The 15,680-nt window shown below is 58.0% G+C and overlaps 1 protein-coding gene across 6 annotated transcripts in view; it reads left to right on the top strand.

The window, feature by feature from the left end:
• Positions 1 to 14,431, top strand: part of PKNOX2 (PBX/knotted 1 homeobox 2) — a 296,595-nt gene extending 282,164 nt beyond the window's left edge. For all 6 annotated transcript variants that reach the window (XM_053659460.1, XM_037134196.2, XM_037134198.2 and 3 more), the window contains 3 exons: positions 10,230 to 10,306; positions 11,172 to 11,350; positions 12,260 to 14,431. In XM_053659460.1, the coding sequence (XP_053515435.1) occupies positions 10,230 to 10,306; positions 11,172 to 11,350; positions 12,260 to 12,486 (483 nt within the window). In that variant the 3' untranslated portion in view covers positions 12,487 to 14,431. The remainder of the gene's footprint in view (positions 1 to 10,229; positions 10,307 to 11,171; positions 11,351 to 12,259) is intronic.
• The last annotated feature ends 1,249 nt before the right edge of the window (positions 14,432 to 15,680 follow it).

Raw genomic sequence — 15,680 nt, 5'->3', positions numbered from 1 at the left:
ACCTGTGAAGCAGCTCGCTCAGCCGAGTGTCGCGGGCAGTGTGGACGTCAGTTCTGGTGGTTTACGGAAGAAATGGGGAGTGTTGTACCGTCTGCAAGCTTGGAACTTCTGTAGCAAATGCTGGCTGTTCCTGTTGGCTTCTTCCTCTTGGGCACAAGTCAGTGTTCTTTGATCATCTTTGTCCTGAGTCCAGGGCTTCTTGTCATCGCCACTGTTCTGTGGCAGTAGCAGCCACAGGAATGTGTGCAGATGACAGAGTGCTTCTGGGATGGAGAGTAAACTGGAGCCTTATTGCTGTTCGGCTGCAGGGAGACTGGATGGTTTCATCCATTAGCTGCTTTGCTCCCGGGTCCCTGAAGAACCCAGTGACGGTTTCCCGCTAATGCATTGGCCGGGAGAGGCTAGACTCCCGCTGGAAGGAATGGTTCCATAGCAGACCCAGGCCGGGTGAGAAAAGCTGGCAGAGGGTGGAGGGACAGGCTGCGCTTCCTCCCCAGCTTCTGGCATCTCCCCCACTCTGGGTCCCAGCCTCCCCCGCCTCCCCCGCCCTGCCCTGCCTGGTGATTCTGTGCCTTTCCGTCCAAAATATGACAGTTCTCTGGGCTGCAGCCACCCACGCACATGAGCAGCTTTACAAGGATATTCTGTGTGGGAAGAGTAGGGGGAGAGTCCTACAGAGGACACCCGGCCCCAGCGGCCCCCCGCCATCGTGCCAAACGTGCCGCCCCTTCGCTAACCATGGCCGTGAACGAGGCTCACATCTTCACGCCTTGCCTCTTGACCCATGCAGCCCCCGCAAGAAGTGGGCACTGCCATCACCCACATTTTACAAACAGCAAAACTAGACCCAAAGAAGGTAACACAGGCCCCAAGGCCCTGCAGGATTCAAACCCAGATCTGTGTAACTCAAGGCTCTACTTTCTTACCCGCTAGACCACACTGAAGAAACCACAGCATCTCCGGGCTCCCCAGCAGGTAAAGCAAAGGTCCCCGGCTTTCAGCTGAGGCACAAAGCCCGAGGGTGGCAGGGGGTAGGACTTTACATGCCTGCCGCGGTTTTCAGGTGTGGAGAGGCCGCCTCATGGTCTCTTCCTTCCCTGTGCTTTCTCCACCCACCACCCTCTCCGCCTGCTCAGCATGGAGCAGGGCCCGGCTGCACTCTGCCTGCTGCCGTCCCAGCCCCGTCCTCTAGGCGGCTGCTCTCCACCCAGCCCTGCCGGGAGCTGCCATGGTCACAAAAAAGCGCCAGGAGTCTTCTCTGTTGGACTTTTTATGAAATACAATTCACATTCCATAAAAGTCACTTTTAAACTGTGCAATGCAGAGATGGGAAGTATATTTCAAAGTTGGGCCATCACCCCCGCCGTCTGCTTCCAGAATGTTCCCACCATCCCTGAGAGAAGCCCAGGACCGCCAGCTGCCCGCCCCCCAGCCCCTGGAAACCAGTGATGTGCTTTCTGTCTCCGTGGACGCGCCTGTTTCTGATACTTCACAGGAATGGAGTCATACGTAGAATACACGGTGTTTTGTGACTGGCTTCCGTCACTTAGTATAATGTATGCATGGTCCGTCCACCTCTTAATAAATACGTATTAGGGCTTCATTCCGGCGTACAGCTGACCACATATATTCCACGGCACAGGTGAACCACGTTTGGTTTATCTGTCCATCAGCTGATGGACGGTGGGTTATTCCTCCTCTCTGGCTTTTGGGAGGTGCCGCTGCGAACATTCGCTATCCTCCACGTGGTTCCGAGCCCACCCGTATCTGAGGGGCTCTGGCAGATTCCACGGCACGAGAGCCCCCCACGCTGGGCTCGGGCAGCCCACTAGGGGCAGCGGGGCAGCGGCATGCCCGGTACAGCGTGGACCCTGCCGTGGGCCCCTGGCCACAGAGGCCCAAGGAGGCGCAAGCCAGCCAGTGTCGCCGTCGGCCACTCAGCAGTCTTCACGAGCCTTGTCACCTTCTCTGTGCCGAGCATTGAGTGAAGCCCTAAGGGAATTTTGCTTTTATCTCTGCTGGAGACCCACTTACAGCATCCATCTGTCCAGCTGACAGGAAACAACCGGATCTCTGACCAGCAGAAAGTGTGCAGTCTGTGGAATGGACATGGTGCCCCAAGGCAGGGTCTGGACTGGGGTTTCTCGCCCCTCCATCTAGCCAGGGGACCTGGGACAAGTGGCTTGACCTCACATTAGCCTCAGTTTTCTCTACTGTAAAATGGGGACCACAGTCTCCAGCTCATAGCCCTCTCCTGAAGATAGAATAATACGATGGAGTGAAAGCACTTTGTCCTGATGGAGACGCAGCTGTTGAGGCAAACTCCCCCAACCCCACCCAGGGAGTCCCCATCATCCATCCTGCCTTGGGAAATGCTGAGAGGTCTTGACACTCCTGGAGAATCTGTGAAAGAAAAAGTAAGAAAACCTTGAAAAGCAAGGAAATGGCTCAGAGAGACTTGACCGCCCTTGTTGCAGAATATCTGGTCTGCTACTTTTTCCTTTACCATCTTCTGTTATCTAAAACTTTGAAATGATCCAATCCCTGCCTAAAGCAGATGTCTCGGAGAGTCCAGGAGGCTATTATTCATTCACAGTTTAGTATGAATTAGTGCAAAGCTTGCTTTCCTACTCCTACTCAGCTAAGATCAGCTTCATGGGAAGAGTGCCAGTGCTTGTTAGTGGCAGAAGATGAAGACGAGACATTTTTTAATGCAGCGTTTTGAGCAGGCAAGCCAGAATGGGGAGGCCAGAGGAATGGTTTCTAGGAGTTCTTAACATCTTCCAGGCCCTGGACCCTTCTGAGAATCTGATGAAAGCCTGACCTACATCATCACACACACAGTTTCAGGGGACTAGGCCCTGAACCTCCAGATGCCCAGGCCTCGGATTTAGAACGCCGTGACTGAAGGAAAGCCCCAGGGCCCTGTGAGGACAGGTGCTGGGATGTGTCACCAGGGCCGTGAAACAGGAGAAGCTGACAGAGTCGGTGCCCACCCACCTCAGAGTTCCCCAGGTCTAGTTCTGTCCCTGAAAGAAGAGGGAGATCTTGGTTGTCCGTCCCGCCGCCTGTGGGACCCTCTCCACCAGAACACAGGTCTTTAACGAAACAGGCCGTCGAGGCTACCCCGGAGATCAGCTGTTTTTAAAAACAGCTTGTTCTACGTTCCAGACACTAACACACATGAGTTCCAGGTACCCGACATGACCTCAGCACTCGGGGGGCTGGTGATTTAATTATGCACAGAAACCTTGGGGGCTCCACCCACGGCGTCGTCAGTGCTGTGGTACAAACACTCAGTACTCAGGTTCCGAGAGCGAGGTCATCAGGAGAGACGAGGGACTCTGGCCATCCGCGCCGGGCAGACACGCCCAGGACGGTGCGTCCAGGGCTGAGCATCAGATTTCCAAAGCGCCTCTGGCGAGCTGTGCCCAGAGAAGGGCAGCCAGGATGGGGGCTGTCTGCTCAGATGACCGACAGGGGACATGTCACATGACTCAAGGGGCACAGTGCCGGGTGTCCGGGCTGCAGAAGGAACTCACTGGGTCGGGGAAGCGTGGAGTGCGGGGCTTTGGAGGCAGACGGACCTGAGGTAGAACCCAGCTCCATTTTTTAATTTTCTATATGACCCTGGAGGGGTCAATTATTTTCTCCAGTGTTAATCTCCTCTTCATAAAGTGCACATAATAAGGCCTACCTGTGGCGAAGACGATCTGCCATATGTTAAAAAGCACCATGCCTGATAGGTGCTCGGGTGCGGAGGTGGAGTGTGGCTAGCGACGCGGGGTGTGAGTCTGGCTCTGCCCCTCACCACTGGCATGACTGGGGGCCAGTTTTGGACGCCCCTGGGGTTCAGTCTCTCGTGTGTGAAATATGAATAATGATTCCCATTGCATAGGGGCCTGGAGAAGTCCGTGAGAATGCGTGCCCTGTCCTTGCACAGAGCAGTCTATGAAGCCAGCACTCTGTAGTGTTCAAAGTTAGCTCCAAACTCCAGGCACCTGGTACGCGGTGGAAACGCCTCTTGTAAGAAAACAAGAGGCAGAGCTGTGGGCGTCCCACATCCGGGGACATCCTGTGCTCTCCAACTGGGCAAGTGGGGAGGCGGGCCTGCGTGCCACAGAAGGACCTTCCACGGCTCCAGAGCAGAGGGCTGCCACACCAAGTGACCGAGTGACCAGGCACAGCCAAGTGCCCACCCCCCTTTCCCAGGATGGCACACATGGAAGTGATAGCAGCACCACGAGGCTGCCTGCAGCTGGACATCAGCCAGGGACTCCCACTGCCCTCAGGGCCGAGGGCGACACTGTCTCGGCACACCTGTAACTTACTTCCGGTGCATGGCTGAAAGTTCTGCTGTGAAGTCCTCCTGCCCTGGGGGTGAGGCTGCCCTGGGTGGGGGAGGCCTCCAGGGCATTAGTTCGCAGGGTTTGGGGGCGGAGCTGGGATGGGGGCTGGGTCTGGAAGAGCTGCTAGGATTTAGTCCCGACCAGAGGTGCTGCCCCACCTTCCCTGTGGAGAGCAGGACACGTGCAGTGCCCCACAGAGCTTCCTGGGCAGCTTCAGCCAGAGACCCCACCCGGAAAATGGCCAGGGGGGATTTCCAACCTCACGACAACCCCCCTAAAAAGGTCTGAGACCCAGGTTAGGAGAAAACGCCCCACCGTGTGTGCACAGGGGCTGGAGCAGCCCTGCAACCTGGAGGTGATCCCTCAGGCAGAAAGGAGCGCACTGGGGCGTGTGCAGAGGGCAGCCAGGGCATCTGTCCGGGAAACAACCTGGGGTTTCTGCAGAGGCGGAGCCACGTGCTCCGGGCTGAAGGTTTCTTTTCCTTGTTATTTGTTTATTTAACAAACACGCGCAGCGTGTGCCAGACACTGTTTTGAGTGCCTTCCAGATACAGGCTCATTTAATCTCTATCATAGCCTTGAGGAGGTGGGATTCTCTCCCCATTTTACGGAAGAGGAGGCTTAGGAACGAGCCGGGGGTCTCAGGCAGGTGACAGAGCAGGACTGCAGCTGGCAGGCTGGGGCCCCAACCCACGTTCTCACCCACTTGTCACAGCTGCCTCCGAGCCGCGTGGAGAGCTGAGTGGTGTGCTCCACCAGACTCCCGAGTACCCCACTTTCTGCCCCCATAGACACTCCCAAAACAGCCCAGGCGGGAACAGCACTATTGCTAAGTCAGCCAACCTGACCCTGCAGACAGGATCCCTGAAGCTCCCCCATCCTCCCCCACTCACCTGCACAGCCACAGATACACAAGGGAAGGTGACAAGTGCCAGCGACCTCTTGGGTGCCTGTGATCAGTCGTTCTATGAAGACGTATTGAACACCTAACACGTGCCCGGCACTTCCTCCCCACCAACGAGGTGGGGGTGAAAGGGAGGGTGTGGCCCCTTTTCTCAAAAACTTGCAGTCTGTCTGGCTGGGTGACAGACCACTGAACAAACTACCTGTGGATTCCCGGGGGCGGGGGGGGGGGGTGGTGAGCTCTCAGAGTTCATGGGAGGGCCAAGGAGAACAAGCTCAAGGGGCTGGGGGAGGTTAGGATACCAGTGTTGTTGCAGCGTGAGGGGTGGATCCACATAGAAATCAGAGGGAGGGAGAACAGCTGTGAGACTTCAGGAGGGTGAAGAAAGGAAGACAGTAGGTTTTCAGGAGGGAAAACTAGATGGCAATAAAAATGAACCACTACAGTTATGCGGGACCACCATAAAGGAATTCACCACGGAGGGAAACACCACACACTACATGCTTTGTTTACATAGAGTCCAGAAACCAACCATAAGGTTTAAGGGTATAATATGAATACTAAAATGATAAAGAAAAGCGAGAAAGTAACTGCCATGAAAACTGGGTTTCCTTTAGGGCTTGTGGCTGGGATGGGGCCGAAGGGGCTGACGGTGTCTTATGTTTGACCTGGGTGATGGTCACGTGGGTGGTCATGATAACACAGGAAGCTCTGCATTTTGGTTCTCTGTGCTTTTCTGTGTGCACAACATTGTAGGGGGGTGGGGAACGGAAATGGGACGATGAAAGAAAGGAGGGGAGGACTGAGCCAGGGCCGCGGGGGTAGGAGAGACAAGTTCCTGGGTGACGTACTGCGCTTCTCCATTCTGAAAGGCTTGTTTTCTCCATTTTAGCACCTGTGAAATCAGGTGCACCCTGCCATTGATGATGAAGTGCAGTTTGTCTCGGGGACCCCCAGCCCCATGCTGCCTCCCTCTGGCTGGCCCCTGAGCCTCCTAGAGCAGACGCTTGGTCATGAGTGAGAATGGTGTGTCTGACTCCTGTGTTGTGCTGGTCACGGCCAGAAATGGGAAGGGGACGCTGGCTCCAGTCCTGCCCCACCCCCAGCAGGGAGCAATGACACTGGCCACCTGCTCCTTCCCACGTGCTGTGTCCCTCAGTGGCCCCGCCCACTGCATGCTTATCACCATTGGCTAGGAGGTGGAAGGATGGAAGGATAATCTCGGGTGGGCTTTCAGTTACCGAAGTGGCCAGGGACCTGTAACCCAGCCCTGGCCAAGCTTCTTTCAGACCCAAGACCCCAGGCAGAACCCGTTTTCAAACTGAAAGGTGCCTCCAGCTGCAACAGAGCCCAGATGAGACTTGAACTGTGGGGCTGGAAAGGGAGGTGTCAGAGAGAGGCGGGGACAGTTGAGGTTGGACTTCTGAGCACCTGCTCAGAACCCTATGGCTCCCTTCTCTGGAGACTGAATACTCAGTGACACAAGGGTGTCTGGGAGGCGTCACTGCGTGATCTTGTTTGATCGTCTCCAAAGCCCCAGGGATAGACATCCTTTTGTTATTTTCCATGAAAGCTGAGGGAGCCGGGGGGTGGAAGATGGAAAGAGGTACGTTGCCAAGGTCACGCAGCTGCAGGGGGTGGGTGCAGGAGTTGACCTCTCCAGAGGTCATCGGGCCGCAGGGCCAGGGCCTGATGGCTCCCCCGATGGCCCCCCGGATCTCGTTTGATTCCCCACCCTGTCCTTGGCCCCCAGCCATTCCAATTGTGCTAAAAGTAGCATTGACCGAATCAAGGTCTGTTCGGGGGCCAGGCTATTTTGATTGTGTCCTCAAGAGCCATCTGGTCTGAGGCGGCGGAGCTGTGCTGCTCCCAGGAGCACTCCGAAGTGGCGCCAGGAATGTCCTGGCTAACACGCCTGTCCCGGGGCGGGACCGGCCACTGCTGCTTCCCCCACGGCCTCCAACACACGCCTCCCGAGATACAGGTCCCAGAAGGGAGGGGTGGTGGGCCTGGGCTCCGGGAGGTTGAGGGTTAATATCCTCAGTCACAAAGAACAGCCAGCCAGCTTCTGTGATGACCCCCTGCCCGCTCCAGTTAACAGAGGAGTCAGTCTGTGGGTTTGTGACGTCCGCTCTTATATTTTTATTTATTTATTTTAATCCTCACCTAAGGATCTGTTCCACTGACTTTAAAGAGGAAAGAAGGAGGGGCAGGGAGGAGTGGAGAGAGAGAAACATCAGTCAGTTGCCTCCCGTACACACCCCGACCAGGAATAGAACCCACAACCTAGGCATGTGCCCTGACTGGGGATTGAACCTGCAAACTTGTGGTGTATGGGATGACACTCCAACCGGCTGAGCCACCGGCCAGGGCTGGAGGTCATTACAGGGGAAGAGATTTCCATCCGACCGGCTTAGACGTAAGCCCTGGTGCAGGGCTCCCGCCGGGCGGCCCATCCGCTCCTTCACTGGGATGGCTGTTCTTCGAAGTTCACAGAAGGCCCACGGCCATGGGGCGTCCTCTCTGACCAGCCCCGCCCACCCTTCTCTTAGCACCGAGCGCACTGCACACTGCCCTTCAACAGAGGGCCTCCCCTTTTGCCTAGAACCTTCCCCACTGCTCCCCTAACGGCCATGCATCTTCCACCAGTGGGCACCCGGCTGCAGCAGCCTCCCCGAACTTGCAGGCGGGTGGACCAGCATGGCGGGCAAGGCCAGCTTCGCTCTGCCGAGGAAGTCAGCCAGCCATCTTCTGTTTGAGTCGGTTCATTCATCTGTCCCACACACGGACAGTGAACATCCGCTCTGCCTCTTGCCGGCCTGGACACTGGGGACATGACGCCTGATCAGACCGGGCCCCTGCCTGGGATCTGCTCCCGGGATGGCGGGGAGACACCTGTTACCACCTCCTGCTACTCTGACTGCTAAATGCATTCGTCCAAGTTCGGCGGAGACTCACTTTGCCACAGGGAGTTGGGAAAGGCCTCAGGAGGACCCAATCTGTGACAGATTCACTCATGCAGGGAAAGAGGGGGAAGGGCATTCCCACGAAGGGAACAGCATGTGCAAAGGCACAAAGGCAGGAGAGGGCCTCGGGGGGCCCGAGAGCTAAACAGTCTCCCTGTGTTCTTAGGCTCTCTGGCTGTGGACAGGAAGGCAGCTGGCTCCTCGGCAAGGGGGACGGGACCTGCAAGGAGCAGGTGGCAGGGCAGGGCACCGCCCCAGAGGGCCCTGGACGCCCAGAGCCCCTGTTGCTCTGCCCCGTGGGGCCCGCAGCCTCTCCCTGCAGCCTCCCCGCCACCACCTTCCTCCCAATCATGGTGAAACTGGCTCCTCCACATGGATGTGGCATCTTCATGTTGTGTGGCCCACAGGGCCTGCATCCTGGCTCAGCAATCGAGCCAGAGGTGGGCACTAAACAACACCTGACTCCGATTCGTTCAGGTGGGGTGCCGAGGCCACGCTGTCACTGATAACGAGGCCCCCCCCAGGACTGTTGATCTCAGACTTGCTCCTCAGAGAGCCTTACGCACCTGGCTGACACCATCCAGTACTAATAACATGAAGAACCACCTCTCAGCGAGCATTGGCACGTGTGATTTCATTTGATCCTTAAAGGGCTCTGGGGTGCAGGGTCCAGTGCCAGACGTGCCTGAGAGCTCCCAGGTAGTCAGGGCGGAGCCAGAATCGGAGCCCCAGCTTTCGGGACTTTGGAGAGCCCAAACACCGCTCTCATACCACCTCAGCCTTAAGGCATAATCCTGGCCCGAGAACGGCGCAGCCCCCCGGCCCTAGGAGCCCCCGAATCCCCGCTGGCTTCCAGGGCAGCCATTCGAGTACCCATCGCCCCTGCATCACGCGCCTCCCAGGTGCCCGTGCTGTGCAGAGGCCTGAAGAGACGCAGACCCAGTTTGCATGTGGCTCTGCAGCCTGGGCAGCTGGGCAGGCCCCCTTCCCACTGCCCCTCAAAACTCCCCCACTGTATAATGTGGCCTGTTCAGCCTCCCCTACCCTCTGGCCAACACCCATCTCCTCGCTAAGCTTCTGAGGTGCCCCTGACCCCCACCACGGCCACCCCCTGCTCTGACTCCGCTTTCACTCGGCAGCCATCGTGCGTCACAGCATGTGGACGACGAAACGAGAGGACGAGGTCCCTGCCACCGTCTCCGAGAGAGACTCGCGTGTCACTCATCGGTGCACAGACTGAGGTGCCCGGGGGACCGTGGTGGACCCCTCACCCCTTCCATGCTCACCCCCACCTGCCAGGGCCTGGTCTAGGGACATGACGACGCAATGGGGGAGACCTGGACCGATCAGAAGAGCTGAGCCCTGAACCAGGGCCCCTGCGAAGGGAATGAGGGCGAGGCCTTCAGTTTCTGCCTCGGCAGAGCGGGGATGACGCTGCCCAACCGCACTGTCTCCCGGAGTGTTGGCGATGTGCTCGGATAAGCGAGAGTAGGAGCAGGAAGGCGTTTTACCGTTGTCCGTGTTATACCAGTGGTGTGGGTCGTCCTCTGTACCTCCGACTGCCCAGGGTGTTTGGCATAAGCCTGGGCACACAGTATACACAGTATATATCGGTTCATTCACGTCAAATGCACTCATTTCACCACCTGCTGAGAGTCCTGTGGGCTTCTGATGCCACAGGGAGTCCCCAGCCCAGCTCTACCTGCCCTGCCTGCCGGGGTGGGGAGAGGACCAAGTGCGAAGTGGGAACAGTGCCTTGGAGGTGATCAATATCCCCGCCCTGGTCCCAGGATGGGGGGCTGCGCCGAAAGCCATGCCCCCCTAACTGTGGCGCCAAAGGCGGGGGCAGCCGCTTCCCAAGCCATAGGCCCACTCTTCGGGAAATGAACATTCCACTTTCCCCAACCGTGGGGGCTGCCTCGCCCAGGTAGTGCCTGTAGGTGTGCATGGTCCCTGAGGGGCCAGGCCACCACCTGTCCCCCCACATCAGCCCTTCCCCTCTCGTTTCAGCACCCCTACCCCACGGAGGACGAGAAGAGGCAGATCGCAGCCCAGACAAACCTCACCCTCTTGCAAGTCAATAACTGGTGAGTTAGCATCGCTGGCCCAGAGACTCATAGATATTGGGGGGGGGGGGGGGTGAGGCGGGGAGAGGGAGGCACTTGCTTGGCAGGGGATGCACAGCAGGGAGGAGAGACCAGAATGCCCAGTCCTGCCTCAGTTGCAGCCAGCGCCATGCCAGTCCCCGAGTTTGGACTGGAAGCTGCAGGCCAGGATCCACACAGGCCCTTGTGGCTCCATTTGCAGCTTCTCAGCGCCCTCTGCTGGGAAGCAGTGCCAAGAACATCACTGGATAGAAAACCCAGGCGCACAAACACCGGTCACCTGGACTACCTCTCACTGTGTGAGCTAATAACCGCAAACCAGAACATCTGCAGAGGTAGGAGTGGGAAGGAAGAGGTAGAGTCAGCTGTTCTGACCTGCTAGGGACCTCAGTTTCCCCTCTCTGTGTCTGGTGGGCTGTCCTAGGAATCTCAGAGAGAGGGGTCTGGCTGGAGGGGAGTGCACCCAAAGGCTGGCTCCCTGATCTGAGCCCTTGGGTGTCTGCAGAGAAGCCAGAGGTTGGTGCCTTTGCAAAGGGGGTGCTCCCTTCCTCTGTTTGACCCTGATGGGTCTCGAGGACAGACGTCCAATCATCCTCATGCATTCGTCCCTTGCTGCTTCATGCTCACCGAGTGATTCCTTGAGCTCCTCAGTGCACAGGGCCTTTTCCCAGCTGGGCTTCCACCTCCCAGATCAGACCCCAGTCTGTTCTGCACAGCACATTCGCTGTTGAGGGTCTGCAAGCAGCTTAGCCCTCTCTGCACGCACATGCACACACGTGCACACATACCTGCGGCCACCCACCACCCAGGAGTGACTAACCAGGTGTGCACCCTCACCCCTGGGCAGGTTCATCAATGCCCGGAGGCGCATCCTGCAGCCCATGCTTGATGCCAGCAACCCTGACCCCGCCCCTAAAGCCAAGAAGATCAAGTCGCAGCACCGGCCCACTCAGAGATTCTGGCCCAACTCCATTGCTGCGGGGGTGCTGCAGCAGCAGGGCAGCGCCCCCGGGACCAGCCCCGATGGTAAGGCTCGGGGGCTGGTGGGTGCCGGGCCCCTGGAAGTCCTTCAGGGCAGCTGTACCAAGACCCAGTGGCTGAACCTCGACCTGCTGGAGAGGCAGGAGCCCCTCTGTCACAATAACTGTCCCTCCCTGGTCCCTGTCAAAGTGTGTGTAAGCCAGAAAGAAGGGGGTGTTTGCACAGACATTTTAATAAGCCCGAAGCAGTGGGAGAAGCAGCGGGCGTCCGTGGCCGTCTGAGCCCATGACGGCTCCACAGAGCCCCACCCCCACTCCCACACTCACCCTACGTTGCTCAGGGCCAGGCAGTGTCTGCACGGCTTCCCGAGTGCCACCCGTAAACACCGCACAGGCAGCCGGCGCATGAGCAGAGGCTGGAAAGGGCCTGGGCCTCCCAGCTGCCCCCTCTCACCTTCACATGCGCTGTTCTCACTGCCAGTCACCTGGTGCACGGTGGATGACACAGAGCGGGCCACAGGGCACAGTACATGTGGATGGCTGTGTGTGTGTGTGTGTGTGTACACCTTCCTGTACACACGCCTGCATGCGGTTGCAAGGTGGTTCCTACATGATGGGCGATTGACCTGTGAGGCGTAGTGGAAAAACCAGGCTCTGAGCCAGATCAGCCAGGGAGAGGATGCCAGTTCTCTCACGCCTGACTGTCACCGTGAGCTAGTGACTTCCCTGTCTGAGGCTCCGTGTCCTCTTCTTTGGGAGGGATGGTGACACCTCCCCCACAGGGTTGTTAGAGAGTCAAAAGCATGTAACACATTTACAGAGAAGCTGCTCGGTGATGGTAACTAGGAGCGATGCTGCTCGGGATGGGCTGGGAGGGGCTGACGAGTTCACGGTCGGTGGCTGAGCTCTCCACCTCTGAGGCCGCGGGCCTGACCCACCCTCTTCTCCCTCGCAGGTTCCATCAGCCTGGACAACCTGCAGTCCCTGTCCTCAGACAATGCCACCATGGCCATGCAGCAGGCCATGATGGCTGCACACGAGGACTCACTGGACGGGACGGAAGAAGAGGACGAGGATGAGATGGAAGAGGAAGAGGAAGAGGAACTGGAGGAGGAGGCTGACGAGCTTCAAACGACGAATGTCAGTGACCTGGGCTTGGAACACAGTGACCCCCTGGAGTAGCTGGCAGCCCCCATGGCACTGATCGCCCGGCAGGAGCGGAGTGTTGCCAGGAGGGTTTCAGGGTGGGGGGCAGGGGGCGTCGGCAGGCAGCACCGAGGAAGCTGGGCCCCGGCTTCCCAAAATCAGTAGCTTGAAACAATGCAGAGGAGGCACCTGCTCCTTCCCAACTCCCAAGCTTCCATGGTGCCCCAGCCCTGCTCCCCTAGAGCCGCGGAGGACTCGGTTTGGTGGGGCCGGTCCAGCCGCCAGTGAGGAAAGGCAGGAGTGAGATCTGGATTCATCAAAGCTCCAGGACGGATGGCACCCGGGGCCCCGGACGGAAGGACTTGCATCGTTTACAAGCCCTGCACTGTGAGGCAGATCGGTGCTGTTTGCCGAGAGCCTTTTTTGGGGGATGGAGTTAGGAGAAGAGGCAGAGACTAGCGGCGTCTGGGTTCCACCCCCCGCACAGGTTCTCAGCTCCTTTGAGAGACATTCAAGGGCAGGAGGGAGCCCGAACATCGAGCCAGTGTCTGGAGGACTGGCAAGGCCTGAGGCCTCACATGTTGTAGATCAGAGTGAGGCCTGGATTCCACGGGGTCCAGCTCCTTCCTCCGAGGCCCCATCTCCGGGCTCCGCAACCATGGACTTGGGAGAGGGGACGGAGCCACCAGAGCCAACTGCTCCTCCTCCCTCCCTCCCTCCCTCCCTCCCGGTCTCCTGGAAACCAAGGGTAAGGTGGTGAGCTCACATTGTAGGAGATTAAGAGGAGTCCCTTCACCTGGTTTGGCTCCAGGACCCAAGGAGGCAGCAGGACCTGGGCTAAGAGCCACATCAAAGTGACTTTGGAGAGCGCAGCTGTCCCTAGGCGTTCAAGGAACTGAGCTCTTGTAACAACAGGACAGTGGTGTCTTGTCCCAGAGGCTCCAGCTCTCAGGCGGAGCTCCTCACCTGTCCCACCCTCCCCCCACAGACCATCAGAGAGGGTGGGGCCAGGGTAGCTTGGAACCCTTCGCCCTCTGCTCCAGGCTCACTTCTGCAGCCTCCGCCTCTCCCCCTCATCCTTCGGGGAAGGCAGAAGAAACATTGGAGAGAAGCATCCAGCCCAGAGAGAAGCCAGGGGTTGGAGAAGGTGCTACATACCTCCTCCCATCGATTTCCAAAGTGTGGGGGGTGCCCGCAGGAATGGCCCCTAAGAGCCAAGCGGCACCCACACCCATCTCCCTAGCCTGCACCCCACCGCCACACACGGCCCTGGGCAGGGAGGAGGCCCTCCGCCATCTGCCCTGACACACACCCTCCACCCCAACTTCTGGTCCCCACGGTTGGTGCCCCTCCGCCCCACCCCGCCCCTCACTCACCCCGATGGCTGTGAAGGCAGGACCGACCACACACGTGTTTCCCATTGAGTTTAATTTAACAGACTTGCAGTTTCATCGTACACTGTTCGCCGGCCATCTTCCGTGGCAGGATGTGCATGGCCACCTGGCTCAGCGCGAGGGGACCCTCGGCCTCTGGGGGCTCCCCTCCCCCACCTGGCTGGGGCGGAGCTGAAGGACGGCCGCTTTCCTGAGGTCTCCCTAAAATGAATGTATTTCTTCCCCAAAAGAGCTGATATTTAATGTTTTAATAGGGATTTTTGAAAAACAAATAACCTTATTTATAATCTTGATGATTCAATCATTTTTTACTCCCTTTTGATGCCACAGGTAGGAGAAAGTCTAGCTTTTTGGCACCGTGCAGCGGGACAAAACACCTTTCCATTTCCCGTTGGTTCTTGTTCACACACACACACCGGCACGCATGCGCGGACGCGCACACACCCCCCGACCACCGCGGCCCGGCACCCGCACACACGTGCCCACGCGTCCTCCCAGCCCCTCCACCTGCCTACTGTTATGCAACCTCCCGATGTATCCACCAAACCAGTTCGGAATGTGGCGGAGAAGTTTCCAGTAAATCTTATTACCCACAGTGACTGCGCGCGTGCTGCTCTTTCTGCTGCGGTCAGCGGGGCTGTGGGCTTGAGGAGGCTTCAGCTTGTCCTGTGTGGAATTGACGCCTACGAGGAGGGTGACAGGCAGAGGGCTCTCTGGCGACCTCGGGAGGGAGACTGCCCGGTTTGGCACACTCACCACGTGTGTCCAGCTCGGAGGCACTGAGACGGGGAGAGAGGCCTGGAGGGAGATCTGCGTTGCCGCTCCCGACCTCCTTCCCCAGGACAGTGGGGAGCTCAGAAGGTGGGCGCCCTCTTGTACCAGCTTCCACCTCCCTCTGAAGGCCGTGCTTCTCCCTCTCCATCCTGGGCTCCGAGGGTTTCCTCACTGACGCTGGTGCCACCGCTGCGCCCCTGTCCTCACTGCCCACCTTGCCCTGTCCCAGAGCAAGTTCTGACCGCCACATTCAATCCTGGCTCTGCCTCCAGAGGGGAGCCTGCCCTTGAACCCCAGAGTTCGCACTAAACTCCCTGGGGCGAGAGGAAACTTGGGGGCAGCTGATCTCTTGTCTCTCCAGGTGAGTGAGAGGCAGGCTTTGTCCTTACCCGCAGCCGAGAGGTGTCCTTCCCCCGCACTGCTGTACTGCTGCCGGGATGTCCAGAGCTTCACTTGGGAGCAGGAGGGGTTCCTTGTTTATATCTGCAAAGGCTGTGGCGTTCGCCCTCTCCCGTGGACACCCAGAGCCAGGTTGAGTGACGATGGGGAAGACACTGGTTACTCAGAAAATGGGTCGGATGCTGGTGGCGGCCCTGTAGGTCACTGTTCTCACTGAGCCCAGCCCCCCCACCTCTCCCCGTCACACCCATGGCCTCCAGCCCGTGGGGCAAGGTTCTAGACCCGAAAGAAGAGGTTCCCTTAGAACCTTACTTCCAGAATCAGGAAGAGGGCAGACTTTCGAAGAAGTCTTTTCCAGAGAACATGCTGTTAAAAGATAAGCTATCAAAAAAAAAAAAATCCATGGCCAAGTGAGTCTAGGATGAACTGATGTTATGTTTTGCTAGTGGTGTTTCAAAAGGCACATTACTATATAAAGCCTCTGAAAAGCCCTGCAGGAAAGAAACGTGTTTAACTTTGTTTAACCTGTTCCCCAAGTCTATTTGCCTTTTGGCCAGCCACATCTACTCCGTTATATGAGTGTCCCATAAAAGCGCACTTCAGGGACCACGGTTCTAAGAAACTACAGAGCAGCGAGCCCCGGCCTTCCCCACCCCTTCCTAA

The sequence above is a fragment of the Artibeus jamaicensis genome, unplaced genomic scaffold (genome assembly GCF_021234435.1).
Source record: "Artibeus jamaicensis isolate MK-2021 breed Jamaican fruit bat unplaced genomic scaffold, CSHL_Jam_final scaffold_660, whole genome shotgun sequence".
NCBI lineage: Eukaryota > Metazoa > Chordata > Mammalia > Chiroptera > Phyllostomidae > Artibeus > Artibeus jamaicensis.
The sequence above is the reverse complement of the archived record's forward strand: the minus strand, read 5'-3'. Positions and strand labels throughout refer to the sequence as shown.